This window comes from Amphibalanus amphitrite, unplaced genomic scaffold, assembly GCF_019059575.1.
Source record: "Amphibalanus amphitrite isolate SeventyFive unplaced genomic scaffold, NRLGWU_Aamphi_draft 000812F_arrow, whole genome shotgun sequence".
NCBI classification, from domain to species: domain Eukaryota; kingdom Metazoa; phylum Arthropoda; class Thecostraca; order Balanomorpha; family Balanidae; genus Amphibalanus; species Amphibalanus amphitrite.
The window spans coordinates 167060-182797 of NW_024882306.1; the positions used below are offsets into that span (position 1 = coordinate 167060).

General features: G+C 49.3%; 1 protein-coding gene across 6 annotated transcripts; it reads right to left on the reverse strand.

Annotated features, from left to right (window-relative positions):
* Positions 1–135: 135 nt before the first annotated feature.
* Positions 136–14178, reverse strand: LOC122366502 (COP9 signalosome complex subunit 8-like). 6 transcript variants are annotated; one of them, XM_043338834.1, is made up of 5 exons: positions 14115–14178; positions 3383–3450; positions 2626–2696; positions 1853–2031; positions 136–1139 (listed from the first exon to the last, which is right to left on the reverse strand). In XM_043338834.1, exons 2-5 carry the CDS (start codon positions 3434–3436, stop codon positions 895–897), a joined length of 549 nt encoding a protein of 182 aa, XP_043194769.1. In that variant the 5' UTR covers positions 3437–3450; positions 14115–14178; the 3' UTR covers positions 136–894. The 6 variants fall into 6 exon arrangements, with proteins under 6 accessions (XP_043194769.1, XP_043194770.1, XP_043194768.1 ...); XM_043338835.1 differs by having other exon boundaries at positions 14105–14139; XM_043338833.1 differs by having other exon boundaries at positions 14099–14135.
* Positions 14179–15738: the final 1560 nt, after the last annotated feature.

The following is a 15738-nucleotide window of genomic DNA, read 5'->3' on the forward strand; positions in this document are numbered from 1 at the left end:
CTCGAGAACGGACAGTACCATTTCATGCTCACAAAATTAATCTTTCAAAACATGGCCACAGTTGTTGAAAATTTGTGCTAACCCGTTATGAATTCCGAAGTTGACACTCTATTACAGCCAAGTGACAAAAACCGATTCAATCAGCTTCACCGAAGCATATTATGTATTTGTTGACCGTTTACCGTCTTATCTGGGAGCGTTCACCCCACAAAAAATAATAATCCGACATAACTGAGCAATCGAGAACAGAATGACGTGTGCAGCAATTAATGGAACACATTTAGTGCGGCTCGTACTCGATGTTTTAGCAAGATCGGATCAAACAAATGAAAAAACATTCCACGCAAATGACGTTCTTGGATGCAAATTCACATTCCAGATCTATGACGCAACAAACCGATAAGAAGCGAGCAGGGTACATCAGTGCGATCATAAACGACAAACGTCTCCGAGCTGTTCAACGACAAACCCAATATAGCGTCTCGAACAGTTCCCTGCGAAGTGATGAAAAAAGCGCGTCTGGAGCCATATACCACACCACAGTCACTGAAGCCCCCGCAGTGTTCTCGTCCATGGTTCGTGTTGTCTACCACGTGCTCTTGTCTGATGTCTGCTGCGTATGCCTGCAGTCTACCACTGTCTACGACTCATACAAAACACGCAACGTGACACATAGCAACGCGAGAACCTCAAGTACGAATAAAAAAGTCGAGAGTGCAAACATTCCAAATATTTCCAAATACTTACACGCCGTTCACATGACAATTCGAAATATGTAACACAACATTATCACGTGTCCTTGTGTTCCACGACGCTCAACACACATCTCCCACTTCACAGGCTTTTCCTCTCTCGTTCACACACACCACGAGGTTCATTTTTGTCCACGACCCATCAGTTCTCCAAGAAGGAGACATACTGCGTGAGAACGGCGAGCGTCTTCTCACAGTTGGTGGCGCCGTGGATGACGGGCGGGGCCGGCTTCGGGCCGACCACCGCGCCGTCCACGCTCCAGCCGCGCTCGCGGGCCAGAGCTGCCACCTGGTCGGCGGACACGCCGGCGAAGGCTGCCAGGTCAGTCAGTGTGATGGAGGTGTAGGCTCGCGAGACGAGCGTCAGCACCCGCTCGCGGATCACACCTGCGGAGAGCGGGTACAGACGGCTGTCAGTTCAGTGTGAATTTATGGACGTGTGATTATTACGCAAGGCGCGATATGTTACGTTCTTTATTAGCAGCGTGTATACTGTACAAGTTGTTTTCCGGTTTGCGTCCTGCATACACGATATAAGGACGAGTGGCTTCAGCAAATTAGAAGCAAAGTAAATCACTTATGTTATTTAACATTAAGATCAAACTCATCTAAGAGATGTTTTTTTTTTGTTACCACTTTGACCAGAAATAAGTAACATGTTGCCGAGGTTGTATTGTGTAGTCTGTGCTTCTTATCAGCTTCCTAACAATGACACGAGAAAAAAAACACGCCACGTAGGACAAACAGAGTCGGATATTGTCATCGGACATGACAGCCACAGAAATCTGAAGCGTAACCGTAAAACCAACTAAAGCTGGTACCTATTAGAGATGTCAATCGGATGCCAATTTTTTGGTATACCGATACCAAACCGATACCAACTTGGTATTTGGTATTTCAATCCTAATGTACTTGGTATTTTGTTGGTATCATGAACCCTCACTTATGTATAAGAGGCTGAGAAATTGGTTAAAAGTCGGTATTTCCCTCATGTTATGAAGTTGGTTCGGTATCGGTATTTCTTCACGGTTTATGTTGGTATTTGGTTTGGAATTGGTATTCATATTTTCTATAATTGACATCACTAGTACCTATCATACCTTCCAGCTCGCTGACAGCTTTCTGCAGATAGTCCGGCCATTCTCCTCGCAATACCGAATACGTGGCGGGGAAGTCTTTGGTCCAGAGTTTCTGTCCAACCGACCAGAGTCGGCCCAGGGGGCCATCAGTTTCTTTGGCTGACGCCGGGGCCCGCTTCCAGAGAAACTTGGCACTGCATCTGTAGGCGGCATCGACATTGTGACCATGCAGTGAGCAGACAAGATATCAGCAGGGCTGGTCGTAGCACCAAGGAAGTGCAGCACAGGCTACACAGGCTGCAACTCAGTATGTGCAGAAATCTGGGAATGGTTCACGCTTCCGCAATCCGCACTTACGTTTTCCCAACATCCACCTTTTGCGGAACCGTAAAAACGATCTCTTTTATGTCAATCATTCATTTTCGCGTAATCATTGCGATGTCATAATTCTTTAATAATAGACATCGCATTTAAATTAGACATCATATTTCCTTAATTAAAAACAAAAGAAATGGGTTATTCCTAACAGGTGTGACATATTATAGTGCATGTATGGCCTAAACTTTTGAATTCATTTTAAAAGGGGGGAAAATTCCTAACAGCTCGGACATGGTCAGCCATATCCACATCACTGAGTTTGCCTACAATTTTTAAACTATCGCAAAAAAAAAACGATTACGACAAAAATTCGAGGTAACGGGCAGTTACAGATAACAGAGGTGGTTCGCCATAACCGTACAAAACATGTATGGTATGAGTTATGACTGTTTTGGCATTAACATGACTGTACTTACAGGTCATTTTCTAGGAGATAGCAGGCCATCAATTTGGAATACACTTCTGAGGGTGCCACTCCATCTGGAGCCTGAAAAGACAATCATTCAATTATTATTTTATTATTAAATACATCATCCTTCATCACTTTGATCAACAAGATACCGTAAGGTGGGGCTATTTGAGACAGTGGGGCTATTTGAGACAGTATTTAGAATTGTTATGAAATAAAAATCATTTGAAATTTATGCTTAATTTTTGTTCAGGCGATTTACTGCTCGATTCCACACCTCCCTGAGCAAAAATATCACACAACTGACAACAATAAAACAATCTTCATTTTATGGCGATTTTAAATACTGTCTCTAATAGCCCCACTGTCTCAAAATAGCCCCACTTTACGGTACTATCATTTCTAATATTACGCTGATACCAAGCATAATCATCGCAGATGTTACCAGCAGAAGCCTTTGTGATCTCAGTTGAAAGCTAGCTCATCAAATTCAAAAGGTTTAAAATTATTCCATAACATAACAAAGTAAATATCAAATAATACCGTGTGGATATGTAAGCTTTACTTATGGGAGCTCACCAATTCCCTTGAATGAGTAGTTTTCCTTTCAAAGGATGAACACCAATGACGTTGCCTGGGTTTAGAAGAATTGAAAACAATGAAACACAATCAATCAAAATGTTGCTTTGCAAAATGACCATTCACCAATAAATTGGTTCAGGTTATAACAATATGTTAGTTATTTCTTAGGGCGCTTCACTTACACTCAGCTCTTCCTTTTCCAGCTCCTTCCTCGTGCTTTCAAGGTCAGCAAGCATGATCAGCTAAGTATCTGTAAAAAATAAGCTTATTTCAGTAAAGTTAAAGACAACTGGACATCATGTGACACCACATACGAAACATAAGATTTCATGCACTCCTTCACCTTGCAAGGTCCCATATTACTCATTACAGTGTTAGCAATGTTCACCTGGCATGACATCTTCTGTATGCATGCATGTCGTCTTCATTTTTGGCGAGGTTATTCACAGAAATATGAGCCTGTGGCCCTGTACCTTTAGGCATTTGATTTGAACTCAGAGGTCACCGATTGACCATAAAATTGGGAACCAGGCGTTGCGTCCAAAAATGGCGCAAACTCTCTCTCGTTTTTCGTTTTAGCTCAGATCTCTGGCTTAATCAGGGCAAGACAGTGATGGGGGTTCCATTACCACCACCCCACAACCCTCAGCACTGATCTGGGTTGCATGTGGAAAACCAATAGATCCAGCAAGGGTGAAGACCTAATGACTGAAAGCCACCAACATGAAATAATTATTCCAACTTAACCCTATTCCTGGCGGGCTCCGCCGGGACAAGAAACTGGCGGGGGGGGGGGGCCGATTCGCCCCCCCCCCCCTGAGATCTCGAGAACGAAGCAAGATAGCGACAAGCGGTAAACGGCATCGGATACGCACGGTCAAGATCTACAATTTTTACTAAGGTCATTTTCAGGTCAGGTCAAAGATGACGTCACAGGGGTCGAAAAAGTCAAAATGGCGGCGCTGGATATGGAGAGAGTTTTTCTCGAATAACTTTCGAATTAGTCAAGATAGGAACAAACTAAGGGCAGCATCGTGATCCTCTCGTCAATCCGCATCGAATGATATATATGTTGACCTCGAAAGGTCAAGGTCAAAGGTTGACCTCAGGTCACGTGACCTCGAGGTCATCATGTATATCATTCGATGCGTCTTGACGAGCTGAACACAATGAGACCATCCACGCGTCTGTATCTTGTTCCTGTACGGAGTTATTGGCCAAAAACCTTTGGTGACCTTTGATGACATCACATGACCTCACAGTTACCCAACAGCAAAACAGACCTCAAGGTAGTGAAGGTTGATCGTATATGAAGTCATGTATTTTATATGGGGCCATTCCGACCCGTTTTAGTGGTAAAAACAGGGAGTTGATTTTTCCCCCATTGACTTATAATGGGGAGGTCGCGAAACTGACCTGACCTTAGGTCACCGATATCAAAATTCCGAGATATACAAATTGCACATACTGGTACCCTAACTAAAGCCTGAAGAGAAGAAATTGATCGGTCAAAAACTCTAGCTCTGGCGTGATTGCAAACTTTTCTGAGGTAGGGTCACCAAACCGCCTCTGGTGACCTGACCTGAGGTCAGATCAACTCAAAATTTTCAGACATGTTGCGTAGAAGCCTTTTAGGAAAAGTCAGAAAATTTGAGCTTCCTAGCTCAACGCGTTTTGGAGAAATAACCAAAAAACCTCAGGGGGGGGGGGGGCTCCTGAGGCCCCCTGCCAGGAATAGGGTTAAAAAAGGTACTGAATAAGCTAGTAAATTTAGGCCATAGGCATAGTCATTGAGTGTTTTCCCAGCCAACTCACATAGTTATGTTCTTAGTTTTTACTTCTTCTTGCTTCAATTAACCCGCGCCCCAGTGGCGGTCTCAGCCAACTTCGCCCTAGTGAGGGGGGGCATATGTTACCACCCACCTCTAACTCAAAAACTAAGAGGACTAGAAAGACGCGGTAAAAAGCAGTCGATAGCTCTCAATGCGTACGTTTGAAAGTATTTCGGTCATTTTTCATCTTGGAGCAATATTGGGGTCACTGGAGGTCATCAAAGGTCAAAATTTGCCAAATGTCATTATATTTTTCAGAAAACATGCTTATATCTCAGGAACTATGATAGCTAGAAAAACGCATGGAAAAGCAATCGATAGCTTTTCAACTCTTCTTTCGATTAGGTCATCATCAAAATTGACCTCAGGTCAACGGTTTAGCCTCCAGAGGGCAAAAACTCCAAAAATAGCTGTTTTTTTCGCAAAGTGTTTTTCGGCAATAACTTTTGACTAGGAAAAGCCACGACATTTCTATTGCCAGAATCGTGTTCCTCTTGACGAGACGCGTCGAATGAACTATAATTTGACCTTGAAAGGTCAACTTGAAAATTTGACCTCAGGTCAAGGTCATGACCTGACCGGAAAAGGTCATGTTGCATATCATTCGATGCGTCTCAACAAGACAAACACAATGAAGCCATCCCCAGCGTTCTATCTCTTTCCAATCGCGAGTTATTGGCAAAAATCTGTTTGTAGCCTCAAATGACCTCGGATGACCTTTGTAGAGACTATCAGCAAAAATGACACCTTGGTCATCACGGGTGGTCCAAATCATTGTGATTCTGAAATATTTGGACTGTTCCCATGCGTACACACGTATCTAGAGGCATTTTCATTTTTCTCCATTGACTTATAATGGTAAGGTCACGCCACTGACCTGACCTTAGGTCACGGATATAAAAAAATCCGAGATATACAAATTGTAGGCGCCCATAACATCATGCAATCCACCAAGTTTAAAACCTTTCTAACAAACACTGCAGGCTGGACATGATTGCAATTTTTTTAGGCCTGGTCAGTCAACTTGACCTGGTGACCTGACCTGACATGACCTGGAGTCAAAAATTTCACACGTTGTCCAAAATTGATGTACAAAAAGCTATGCCAAGCGGCGCGGCGCTACGCGCCGCGGTTTTTCATTTATACGCAAAAAACGCGACAGGGTGGTAACATATGCCCCCCCCCCCCACTGGGGCGAAGGTTAAGCAGTCTGGAAGCAAGAGATCAGCATTTCCTATTTACACATTCAGTCTGAAGGCTGAACCTTTTGAATTGACTCAGACTCAGACTCAGACCCTTATTGAGGTGTTCCACTTGAGAGTGTCTTTTAATGCCTCTTAGAATACAGTAAAAATGGGCCTGGTTTTCATTAGGTTCAATATGGTATCTGTATGTTGGTGACCTTAAGCCCTAGTGTAAAGACAAGGAAACCAGACTGACCTCCAGATGATGTTGAAGACGATGCTGTGGTCGACGATGATGAGGAGAAGACGACGAAGAGAAGTGTGCACAAATTTTCGGCCCTAGGCCATCCTCAGGTGATGAGAGGGGAGGTAGAGGTAAGGAGGGGGAGGAAGACCACCTCCGACGGTCGCCGCGGCGAGGCACCAACTGACGCCCGAAGGAGGTTTGAAAAGACACCAGTTGGCGCGCGAGGTGACCTGCAGCGCCACCTGTCTCGGTACGCCATCTGTCGGTCACCGTTCGGACTGGCAACTCCTTCAGCCGCCGGTTATAATATCGGCCATGATGTGGTTTGGGTGTTCAGCGATGGTCTGCGGTCTCGAATAAATAGCGATTCTGCGATTTTCCTGTTTGGGCCGTCTTTGCATACCGTCAAGATGTTGATGCGGAAGCAGTTGGTGATGTCTGTTTGTTCGTTTGGGTGGCAGGTAGTCATGTGGTCGCCGAGGGGAGTGTCCGGGTTTCTGTGCCGCGCGTCTCGGAGGTGCTCGTTAAATCTCAGTCGCACGCTTCGTCTTGTCTCTCCGATATAAATATTCCGCGTCTTTACCTTTTCACACAGCTCACAGGCTATCTCATAGACCACATTTTTTGTGTGACACCTGCCACCCAGACCGCTCATACAAGTCGCGCATTTGCGACCCCCTCCAGGGCAGGGGGGCGGTTCCAGAGCGGAGCGCACTAGGCTCTGGAACCGCCCCCCTGCCCTGGAGGGGGTCGCAAATGCGCGACTTGTATGAGCGGTCTGGGTGGCAGGTGTCACACAAAAAATGTGGTCTATGAGATAGCCTGTGAGCTGTGTGAAAAGGTAAAGACGCGGAATATTTATATCGGAGAGACAAGACGAAGCGTGCGACTGAGATTTAACGAGCACCTCCGAGACGCGCGGCACAGAAACCCGGACACTCCCCTCGGCGACCACATGACTACCTGCCACCCAAACGAACAAACAGACATCACCAACTGCTTCCGCATCAACATCTTGACGGTATGCAAAGACGGCCCAAACAGGAAAATCGCAGAATCGCTATTTATTCGAGACCGCAGACCATCGCTGAACACCCAAACCACATCATGGCCGATATTATAACCGGCGGCTGAAGGAGTTGCCAGTCCGAACGGTGACCGACAGATGGCGTACCGAGACAGGTGGCGCTGCAGGTCACCTCGCGCGCCAACTGGTGTCTTTTCAAACCTCCGTCGGGCGTCAGTTGGTGCCTCGCCGCGGCGACCGTCGGAGGTGGTCTTCCTCCCCCTCCTTACCTCTACCTCCCCTCTCATCACCTGAGGATGGCCTAGGGCCGAAAATTTGTGCACACTTCTCTTCGTCGTCTTCTTCTTCTTCTTCTTCTACACGTCACGCCGTGTCCGCCGGGGCGGCCACGGCCGTGGCAGCGTCGACCGGGGGGTCGACACGGCCCACCCGCCGCAGGTACTCGAAGATGAGAGTCGCTGATCCGCCCAGCACATGCCCCAGGCTCGGCAGAGGTCCGCCCCACAGGCGGGACCTCATGTGGGCGTACGCTGGGCATTCGGTCAGCAAGTGTGCTACCGAGTCTTCCTCCTCGCAGTTCAGGCAGTCGGGGTTTGTCGCAAGACCGATCTCGTGGAGAGTCTTCCTTGTGAGCACTGATCTTCCCACTCTCAGTTGAGACAGTGTCACCTGCTCCCACCTGGTCAGGTCCTCGTGTCCGGGCGTGGGTGGTAGGTGAGGATGAGCTTTGGCTCGGGCTGCGGTCCACTCGGCGGATCTGTGGCGTATCGCCGCTCGGGCGCCGGCCATGTCCAGCGGGACCGCTGCCTGGCTTAGCTCTGCCGCGGCTCGGTTGGCTAGCCTGTCGGCGTCCTCATTACCAGGGATGCCAGCATGCCCCGGTACCCACTGGAGGGTGACGTGCTTCCCGGAGCACGTGAGGTCGTGGAGAGAGGCCCAGATGCTCGCCGGTAGCTCCTCCTGTTGGGCTGCCTGCCCGCGCTGGAGCGTCTGTAGACACGCCCTGGAGTCGGTGCAAAGGCGGATCTCCTTGATGGCGTCTAGGGAGTCGGCCGGCAGGCTCGCCAGGGACTTCAGTGCCTCCCGGACTGCCACCAGCTCCGCCCTGGTGCTGCTGCAGTGGGTGCCTGCAGCTGCCAGGCACTCGATCCTGCGGTCGTTCTCCCGGTGTAGGATGATGGCCGCTCCTCCTCCTCCGTTGGACGTGCCTCCGGCCGCCGAGCCGTCACTCCATATGGAGCAGTCTGGCGCGGGCAGGGCGGCCAGGGCGCGCTCTGCCGCCTCTCTCCTCTTGTCAGGTGGGTCTGTCCGCCGCGTGGTGGTTGGTAGGTCCACGATGAAGGTCACTGACCCCTGATGGGCCGACCACGGCGGCTCCGGTGACACCCTCAGGAACGGCTCCGCTGGGCAGCCCGACACTCCCGCCTCCTTCAGAGTCCACTGGCCCACTCTGCGTATGCATGGCTTGTGGGGCAGCAGGGCGTCTTCATCCGGCGGGGCTGGCTCCGGTCGTCCCTCCTCGGCAGCTTGAACGCAGGCCCGTTTCCAGGCCTCGTGCGCGCGGTACTTGAGGCGAGGTCGGGGGTCTCGTTCCAGCAGCTGCTTGGCTCGGTCTTCCGCTGGCAGGCGGACGATGCGGCTGGCTTCGGTAGCTGCCAGTTCCTTGGCCCGTACTGTCAGGGCGGGGAGGTCCGCCTCCGCCAGCAGAGCCGCTCTGTTAGTCGGGAGGATGCATCCGGTGATTATGCGGGCACACCTGTTCTGCTCAGTTTCGATCTTGACGCGCAGGGCGGGGGAGGCGTGAGTGAAGTACACCGCCGCACCGTACTCGAAGACCGATCTGATGTAGGTGATGTAGGCCGTTCGGAGAGTCCTGCGGTGCGCTCCGTAGGTCTTCCCCGCGAGTGCTTGCAGGCACTGTCTGCGCTTCGCCATCCTGTCCTTGAGGGAGGAGATGTGGCTGCTGAAGGTTAGCTGGTCGTCGAAGGTGATGCCCAGGAAGGTCGGGTTCGGGTCGTACCTCAGAGGTTCTCCTGAGAACTTCAACGTCGGTACCACCTTGCCTCCGCACTCCTTTGGGTCGAGGGTGAAGGTGGTGAAGCAGCACTTGGATGCGCTCGCCTGCACCTTCCAGTCCCGGGCCCACGACGCGACTGTGTCCAGCGCTGGTTGCATCTTCGCCGCACATGACTCCAGAGACGGTCCCGTGGCCAGGATGGCGACGTCATCGGCGAACAGAGACCAGGTAGAGTCGTTTGGGGCGTTCTTGTCGACATCGTTGATATACACCAGCCATAGTATGGGCGCGAGCACCGAGCCTTGCGGTAGGCCCTCTGGAAAGACCCTCCAGTCTGATGTGCTGTTGCCCCACCTGACCCTGGCTCTCCGATCGCTCAAGAAGTTGCGGAGCCACTTGACCGCGTGTGCAGGCACTCCCAGGCGGCCCAGCTTGGCGAGAAGGGCGTCTCTCCACACCCTATCGTAGGCCTTCTGGAAGTCTAGCAGGGCAAGGACCGCACGCTCCGGCTTCGGCTTCTCGAAGGCGTCGAAGACGGACTGAGTGACTCTGATGATCTGGTCCATGGTCGAGTGGAGGCGCCGGAATCCCGCTTGGTTGGTGTTTATCAGTTGTCGGTCCTCGAGCCAGTACTGCAGCCTGTTCTGGACCATTCTCTCGAAGAGCTTGCTGGTGCAGCTGAGCAGCGAGATGGGCCGGTACGAGTTCGGGTCTGCTGGATCTTTGCCTTTCTTCGGGATGGCGATGATTTCGGCTCTGCGCCAGGCAGCCGGGACCTCCGCTGACTTCCAGCACTTGTTGCATAGCGCAAGGAGGTGGCGCTTGGCGGTGGCGGACAGCTGCTGCAACATGTCGTTGGTGATGCCGTCTACGCCTGGGGCCCGCCCTTTCTTGAGTTTTGCGAGCGCTGCCGATAGTTCGCCTTCCGAGAATGGGCTGCACAGCTCACTCCTCTGGTTGTCGCAGGTGCAGTTATTTGTGGCTCTCCGGGCTTCGATCTTGATGTGTCGGTCTTCAGTTTTGTCTTTTGGGATTTTAGAGACGGTCTGGTAGGTCTGGACGAAGAGGTTTGCTTTTTCGCGGTCAGTCGTAGCCGGGCGTTGAGGGGCGAGACGTCCTGGGGCTGCTGTCCTCTTGATAGTAGCTGCAGGTTTGGAGGGGGCTCGCCTCCCGTCTAGCCTCTTGAGGAAGCCCCACATGTCGCCGTTTGGGCCCATGTTCGCGATCTCTTCTCTTGCGTAGCTGCGTCTCTCCTCCTCGAAGATGCGGTCCGCTTCTGCTCTCTTCAGCTTGTACCTCTCTACGTCCTCCCTAGAGTGGCCTGGAGCGGTAGCCTTCTTCAGAGCTTCGTCCCTGTCTCTCGCTGCGTCTTGACATCTGTCGTTCCAGAAGGCGTGTGCCTTTCTGTTTCCTTGTCCGAAGGGGATGTTTGCTTTTGCCGCTTTCATCACTGTCTGGGTGAATCGGGTGTCCAATTTGTGTGTGCTGAGGTCATCTTCGGTGCTCCAGAGCTTCATAGCCTTGTCCAGCGTGGACCTGAACCCCGTCCAGTCGGCCTTCTTGAAGTTGAAGCGTCCTCTCTTGGGGATGTGCTGTGGTGGGTTCACCTCGATGGTAATCCAGATCGGCAGGTGATCGGACCCCATACTGGGTCTAGTAGACCAGGTGGCGGCGCTAGCCATGTCTCCCGAGATTAGGGTGACATCCGGTGCCGACCTCCCTCCCGTGCTCGGATTCACTCGGGTGTAGCTGGAGTCGTTCATAACGACAAGGCCGGATTGGGTGGTCCAGTCTTCGAGCTCTCTTCCGAGCTCGTCCTCAGGTTGGAACTGGTCCCAGGATCCGCCGTGTGCATTGAAGTCTCCAGCCACTACATGCCGTGTGCCGGTGGCTATGCCGGAGAGCTGAATCGTCTGCCTCTGGGTGCCTTGACCCGCTGTCCATCTTGCCGGAGGGGCATACACGTTGATGATGGAGATTGGAGGAGACTTGGGAGGGTGGACGATGGTGCCCACGCAGTAGCTGTTGTCATCGGGTGTCGCTGGCTGGTACGGGTCGGTTAAAGCTGAGAAGGGCGTGTCTTCTCTCACGAGTGTGAGGACGCCGCCTTGTTTCGATGATGTGGTCCGTGACTGAGGATTTGGTGGGCCGTCTCGAGTTCCGTCCGGGGCTGGGACATCTGGTCCAGCAGCAGTCGCTCGGCCGGCTTCCCGCAGCGCGGTCGCTCTCCGTTGGCACGCTCTCTTCGCCTTGCAGCTGTCGCACCACTGATCACGCGCGTCCTTGTGCCTTCTTCGACAGGTCCAGGTCGCCGTTTCATTCTGGCCAGTCGCTGTCGTGCGTTGGTGGCTCTGCTGCTGGGTCTGCGGGCCATCATTAGCGTCCGGTGCTTGATCCGGCTTGAAATCCTGCCTCGCGGCGACATTGTAGCCCGGTACGGTTGGGTTGGGTGAGGTCGGTTTCAGCAGAGTTTCTTGGAGGAGAACCACATGGGGCTTCTCGTCAGCGATCCTCTTGCGCAGTTCGGTGAGCCTCGACATAATGCCATTGCAGTTGAATTGCATTATGCTGAAGGGGACAGTCTCTCGGCGGTCTTGTGGTGGGACATTGGGTCGGTCGTTACTGTTACCGCGGCGTCCTGGTTGCGATGGCGCTCTTGTTCGGTGGTTTGAGTTTTGGTCTTGTGGTTCTTGAGCGGTTCCTCTCGCGGGATGTATGTTCGTCGTCTTCTCCTCATCATCGTCGACCACAGCATCGTCTTCAACATCATCTGGAGGTCAGTCTGGTTTCTTTGTCTTTACACTAGGGCTTAAGGTCACCAACATACAAATATTCAAGTAGAAACAATGTCCTACATCCAAGAGGCGTTCCGACAATTAAACAAGATCACAAAATCAATATGGTATCCATGCATTATTGCACATGCACAGTGCACAGTGCTCCCAACACACCCTGGGCATCAGCCCCCTTACCAACCATCAACCAGTACCAATGTATGGATAAGCACTGGAAGCACCTCATTTTCCTGACCCCTGACCAAAATAAGTCAAAGTCTGTCACAATGGACGTCATACTCATTATTCACAGATTAGGATCTTTCAGTTTTCAGGCCAAGCAGCTTTGAAATTATAGAGGGGTACCTCAGTTGGGCAAACTAGACCTTTGGAATCAAAATATGGAGGCATCAAAATATTGATTCCTTATGACCATATTTGGGTATAAATGCAGACCATTTCTAACTTACCAATCACATAAAAATAACAGTGTTTTAAGAAGGAGCATGCCTGATCTTGAACAGAAATGCTGGAACTATCTCCTATGCAAAATCATATTGCTCCTATCATAACAATTTGAATTCTATAGGTAGTGAAAGGCAATCAAGTAATTGATTCACTTTAAACAGATAATCATAATATTGATTCCCCATCAGCTGGCTAATCATTATTTTGATTCACAGGTAATGTTAACAGATAGGCAACAATGACTTGCAAGAATACAGCATTTATCTTGCTATTGTTCTCATTTAGTGGTATCCTCAGCACCACAACAGATACCTATAGCATTGTTGTACTTTACCTTCACTACATTTGATAACAATTCACAATTTTTAAATGTCAAGAATACAAAAACTGAAGCAACAGGTAAAACCATATAATAAATATAAAAGCACTACAACAATGATAATTAAGGGTTTGAAAATTTCATTTTGCCATTTTACACAAATACTGCACTTCTCATCATCTCCAGTTTATTATGCGATTCATGATACAAAAATAACATACAGTGTGATTTTCTCAAAACAGCTTTTACGTGATGGACAGTGGCTCTGTCTTTTTCCCATTCACAAGGCCAAAGGGACAATTTCTTAGTTTTGAGGTAACATTTTTTGCAATCCTACCACATTTTCTTACCTTTTTAAAGAAAAATCTCACCGTCATGGGCCTTTTTTCAACCGTAACGATACATTTGAAGTCAAAAGTGTACCCAAATGAATCAAAAAATTGATTCCATGCCCATATTTGGTCATGGCTCCTCTCACCAGAATCAAATTATTGATGCCTCCATATTTTGATTCTAAAAGTCTAGTTTGCCCAACTGACCTAGTGTTTCTTAGCACTGTTTCGTTTCGTTTCGTCACTGTGATGCATTGGCAATTCACATGCAGCAGGTTGGGTTTCTATGGAAATTGGACAATCAACAATGAAGCGTCAAGCCAACTTCATCTCAAACGCCGCACCAATAAAGAAGAAAGCGGGCCGTGGACGGTGTAACCAAGGTGTAACACCACCGAACCCCGTGGTATGTGGCATGGCAATGTAAATTAAAGATGCCACAACATAAAAACACACAACTGGTGGTGGTGGTGGTAACTGGTACCTAAGGTAGGCATAACAAAGGCAGTGATGACAATTGACATAGTGATAGGATGAGGTAGGTACCAGTACATTACCCCTGCCCTTTAACTCTTACAGCAAGCAAACAGAGTTGGAATGCAAGTATTGCAGAAAAGGCATCCGAGAAATAATTCTGGCAATAATACCACCAGAAAATCATCGATGAAGATAAAAAATAGCGCTCAATCCTCGCTCACACCGACCAACACCGACCATCCGCCAACTGCCGCCAACTTATGCCGCACCGCAAATGCCTACACCCGTAAGGGGTGAGACTAAATGCTTACTTCGAAATCTAAGCTGCGTTGCGGCATTGGCGGTTATGTGCGGCGTGTATGCCGCATGATTAGTAAGCGGCGACCACTAAATTAAAGACTCAAAGGCTCCGACCGGTTTTCAATGAATAACACTGCATACAATGCCAACCGCTCTCGTCATAAGATATTTAGCTTTAAATAACTAGGTTATCTACATCATCATTTTGAACCAAATTAATACTGTCAACTTAACTCACTCATTCCTTCCTTTGTTGGCTCCAAACAGTCTTTCGATTGTCTGGAAATCGTATGCTAAATCCAGTACCTGTATGCGACTGGTGCATATAAAGGCCGATATAAGAATTTGAATAGGCAGTCTGGCATGCGATTTCCTGGCTACCCAAAAAAGTATGTTTCAGTCTTGCTACCAAAACATGACCTCGCCCGCACAGGGGCCGGGGGGGGGGGGTTGATGCAACCCCCCTAAGGTTTTTCGCGAATAACTCGCTTAAAAAGCGGCTGATCGCGACGAAACTTTCAGTACCCTCGCATTGATCAATTTAACACCCACCCTGAAAATTTCATGACCCTGACCCAAATAACCTTTGACCTGTGACCTACTTTCCGAGACCATGTTTGGCCGGAATCGCGATTCGGCGTATGTCGGCTCGCATTAGCCGCGCGTTTGCAAGCTTTTCGTGGTTTCAAACGTTCAAACATGTAATTTGATGTTGCTCCCATGCATAAGGGTGGATGTCAAGGTCACCTGAAGGTCAGGTCAGGTCATTGACCTTTGGTGACCTCGGTTCACTTTTTCGAGTTTTACATGATTTTAGTCTAGTTTTTAAAGCTGATTTCGAATTTAGCAACCATTTGAACATTTACGAAGCAGTTTTGGTGCATTCGTAACATGTTACGAAGCTGCAGAAGCGGTTGACACGTATTACGAATACCCATCACGACCCCTACCGGTTGACCTGACCTGACCTGACCCGATGCTGGTCTAAATGCTTAAAGACATCATCTCCGATCAAAACTAACACGATATTTGTGATCAGCACCCCGGAAAACCCCATGGCAGCCACACTACGACGTTCTAACAGGTCCCAATTTTCCCGCCTTTTGGGTAATTGACCTGACCTGGAAGGTCAACCGATGACCTGGGACCTTAAAATTGGGTATCATCGGCTTTCTCTCGTCACGGGCAACACGCTCGTTTTTTCCGCGAAGCTCTAGCTTGATCAGGAGCGAAACGGCAAGGGGTTATACTTTATACGTTCGCGGCTGGAAAAACACCAATACGGGCGAGGGTCAAGTTGAAAGCATTAATTTGGTTCAAAACGATGATGTAGATAAGTTAGTTATTTAAATCTAAATATCCTATGACGAGAGCGATGGACATTTTTGGTATGCAGTGTTTTCCATTGAAAACAGGTCGAAGCTATAGAGTTTTTAATTTAGTGGTCGCCGCTTACTAATCATGCGGCATACACGCCGCACATAACCGCCAATGCCGCAACGCAGCTTAGATTTCGAAGTAAGCATTTAGTCTCACCCCTACGTAAGTCGCCGATTGGTAA

What these genes read in the sequence shown, in the direction of transcription:
- LOC122366502 (XM_043338834.1), bottom strand. Translation starts at nt 3,436, where the DNA reads ATGCTTGCTGACCTTGAAAGCACGAGGAAGGAGCTGGAAAAGGAAGAG. An exon ending in TATCTCCTAGAAAATGACCT is followed by an intron (nt 2,032 to 2,625) that starts GTAAGTACAGTC and finishes TGCCGCCTACAG; the next exon opens with ATGCAGTGCCAAGTTTCTCT. An exon ending in AGCTGTCAGCGAGCTGGAAG is followed by an intron (nt 1,140 to 1,852) that starts GTATGATAGGTA and finishes CGCTCTCCGCAG; the next exon opens with GTGTGATCCGCGAGCGGGTG.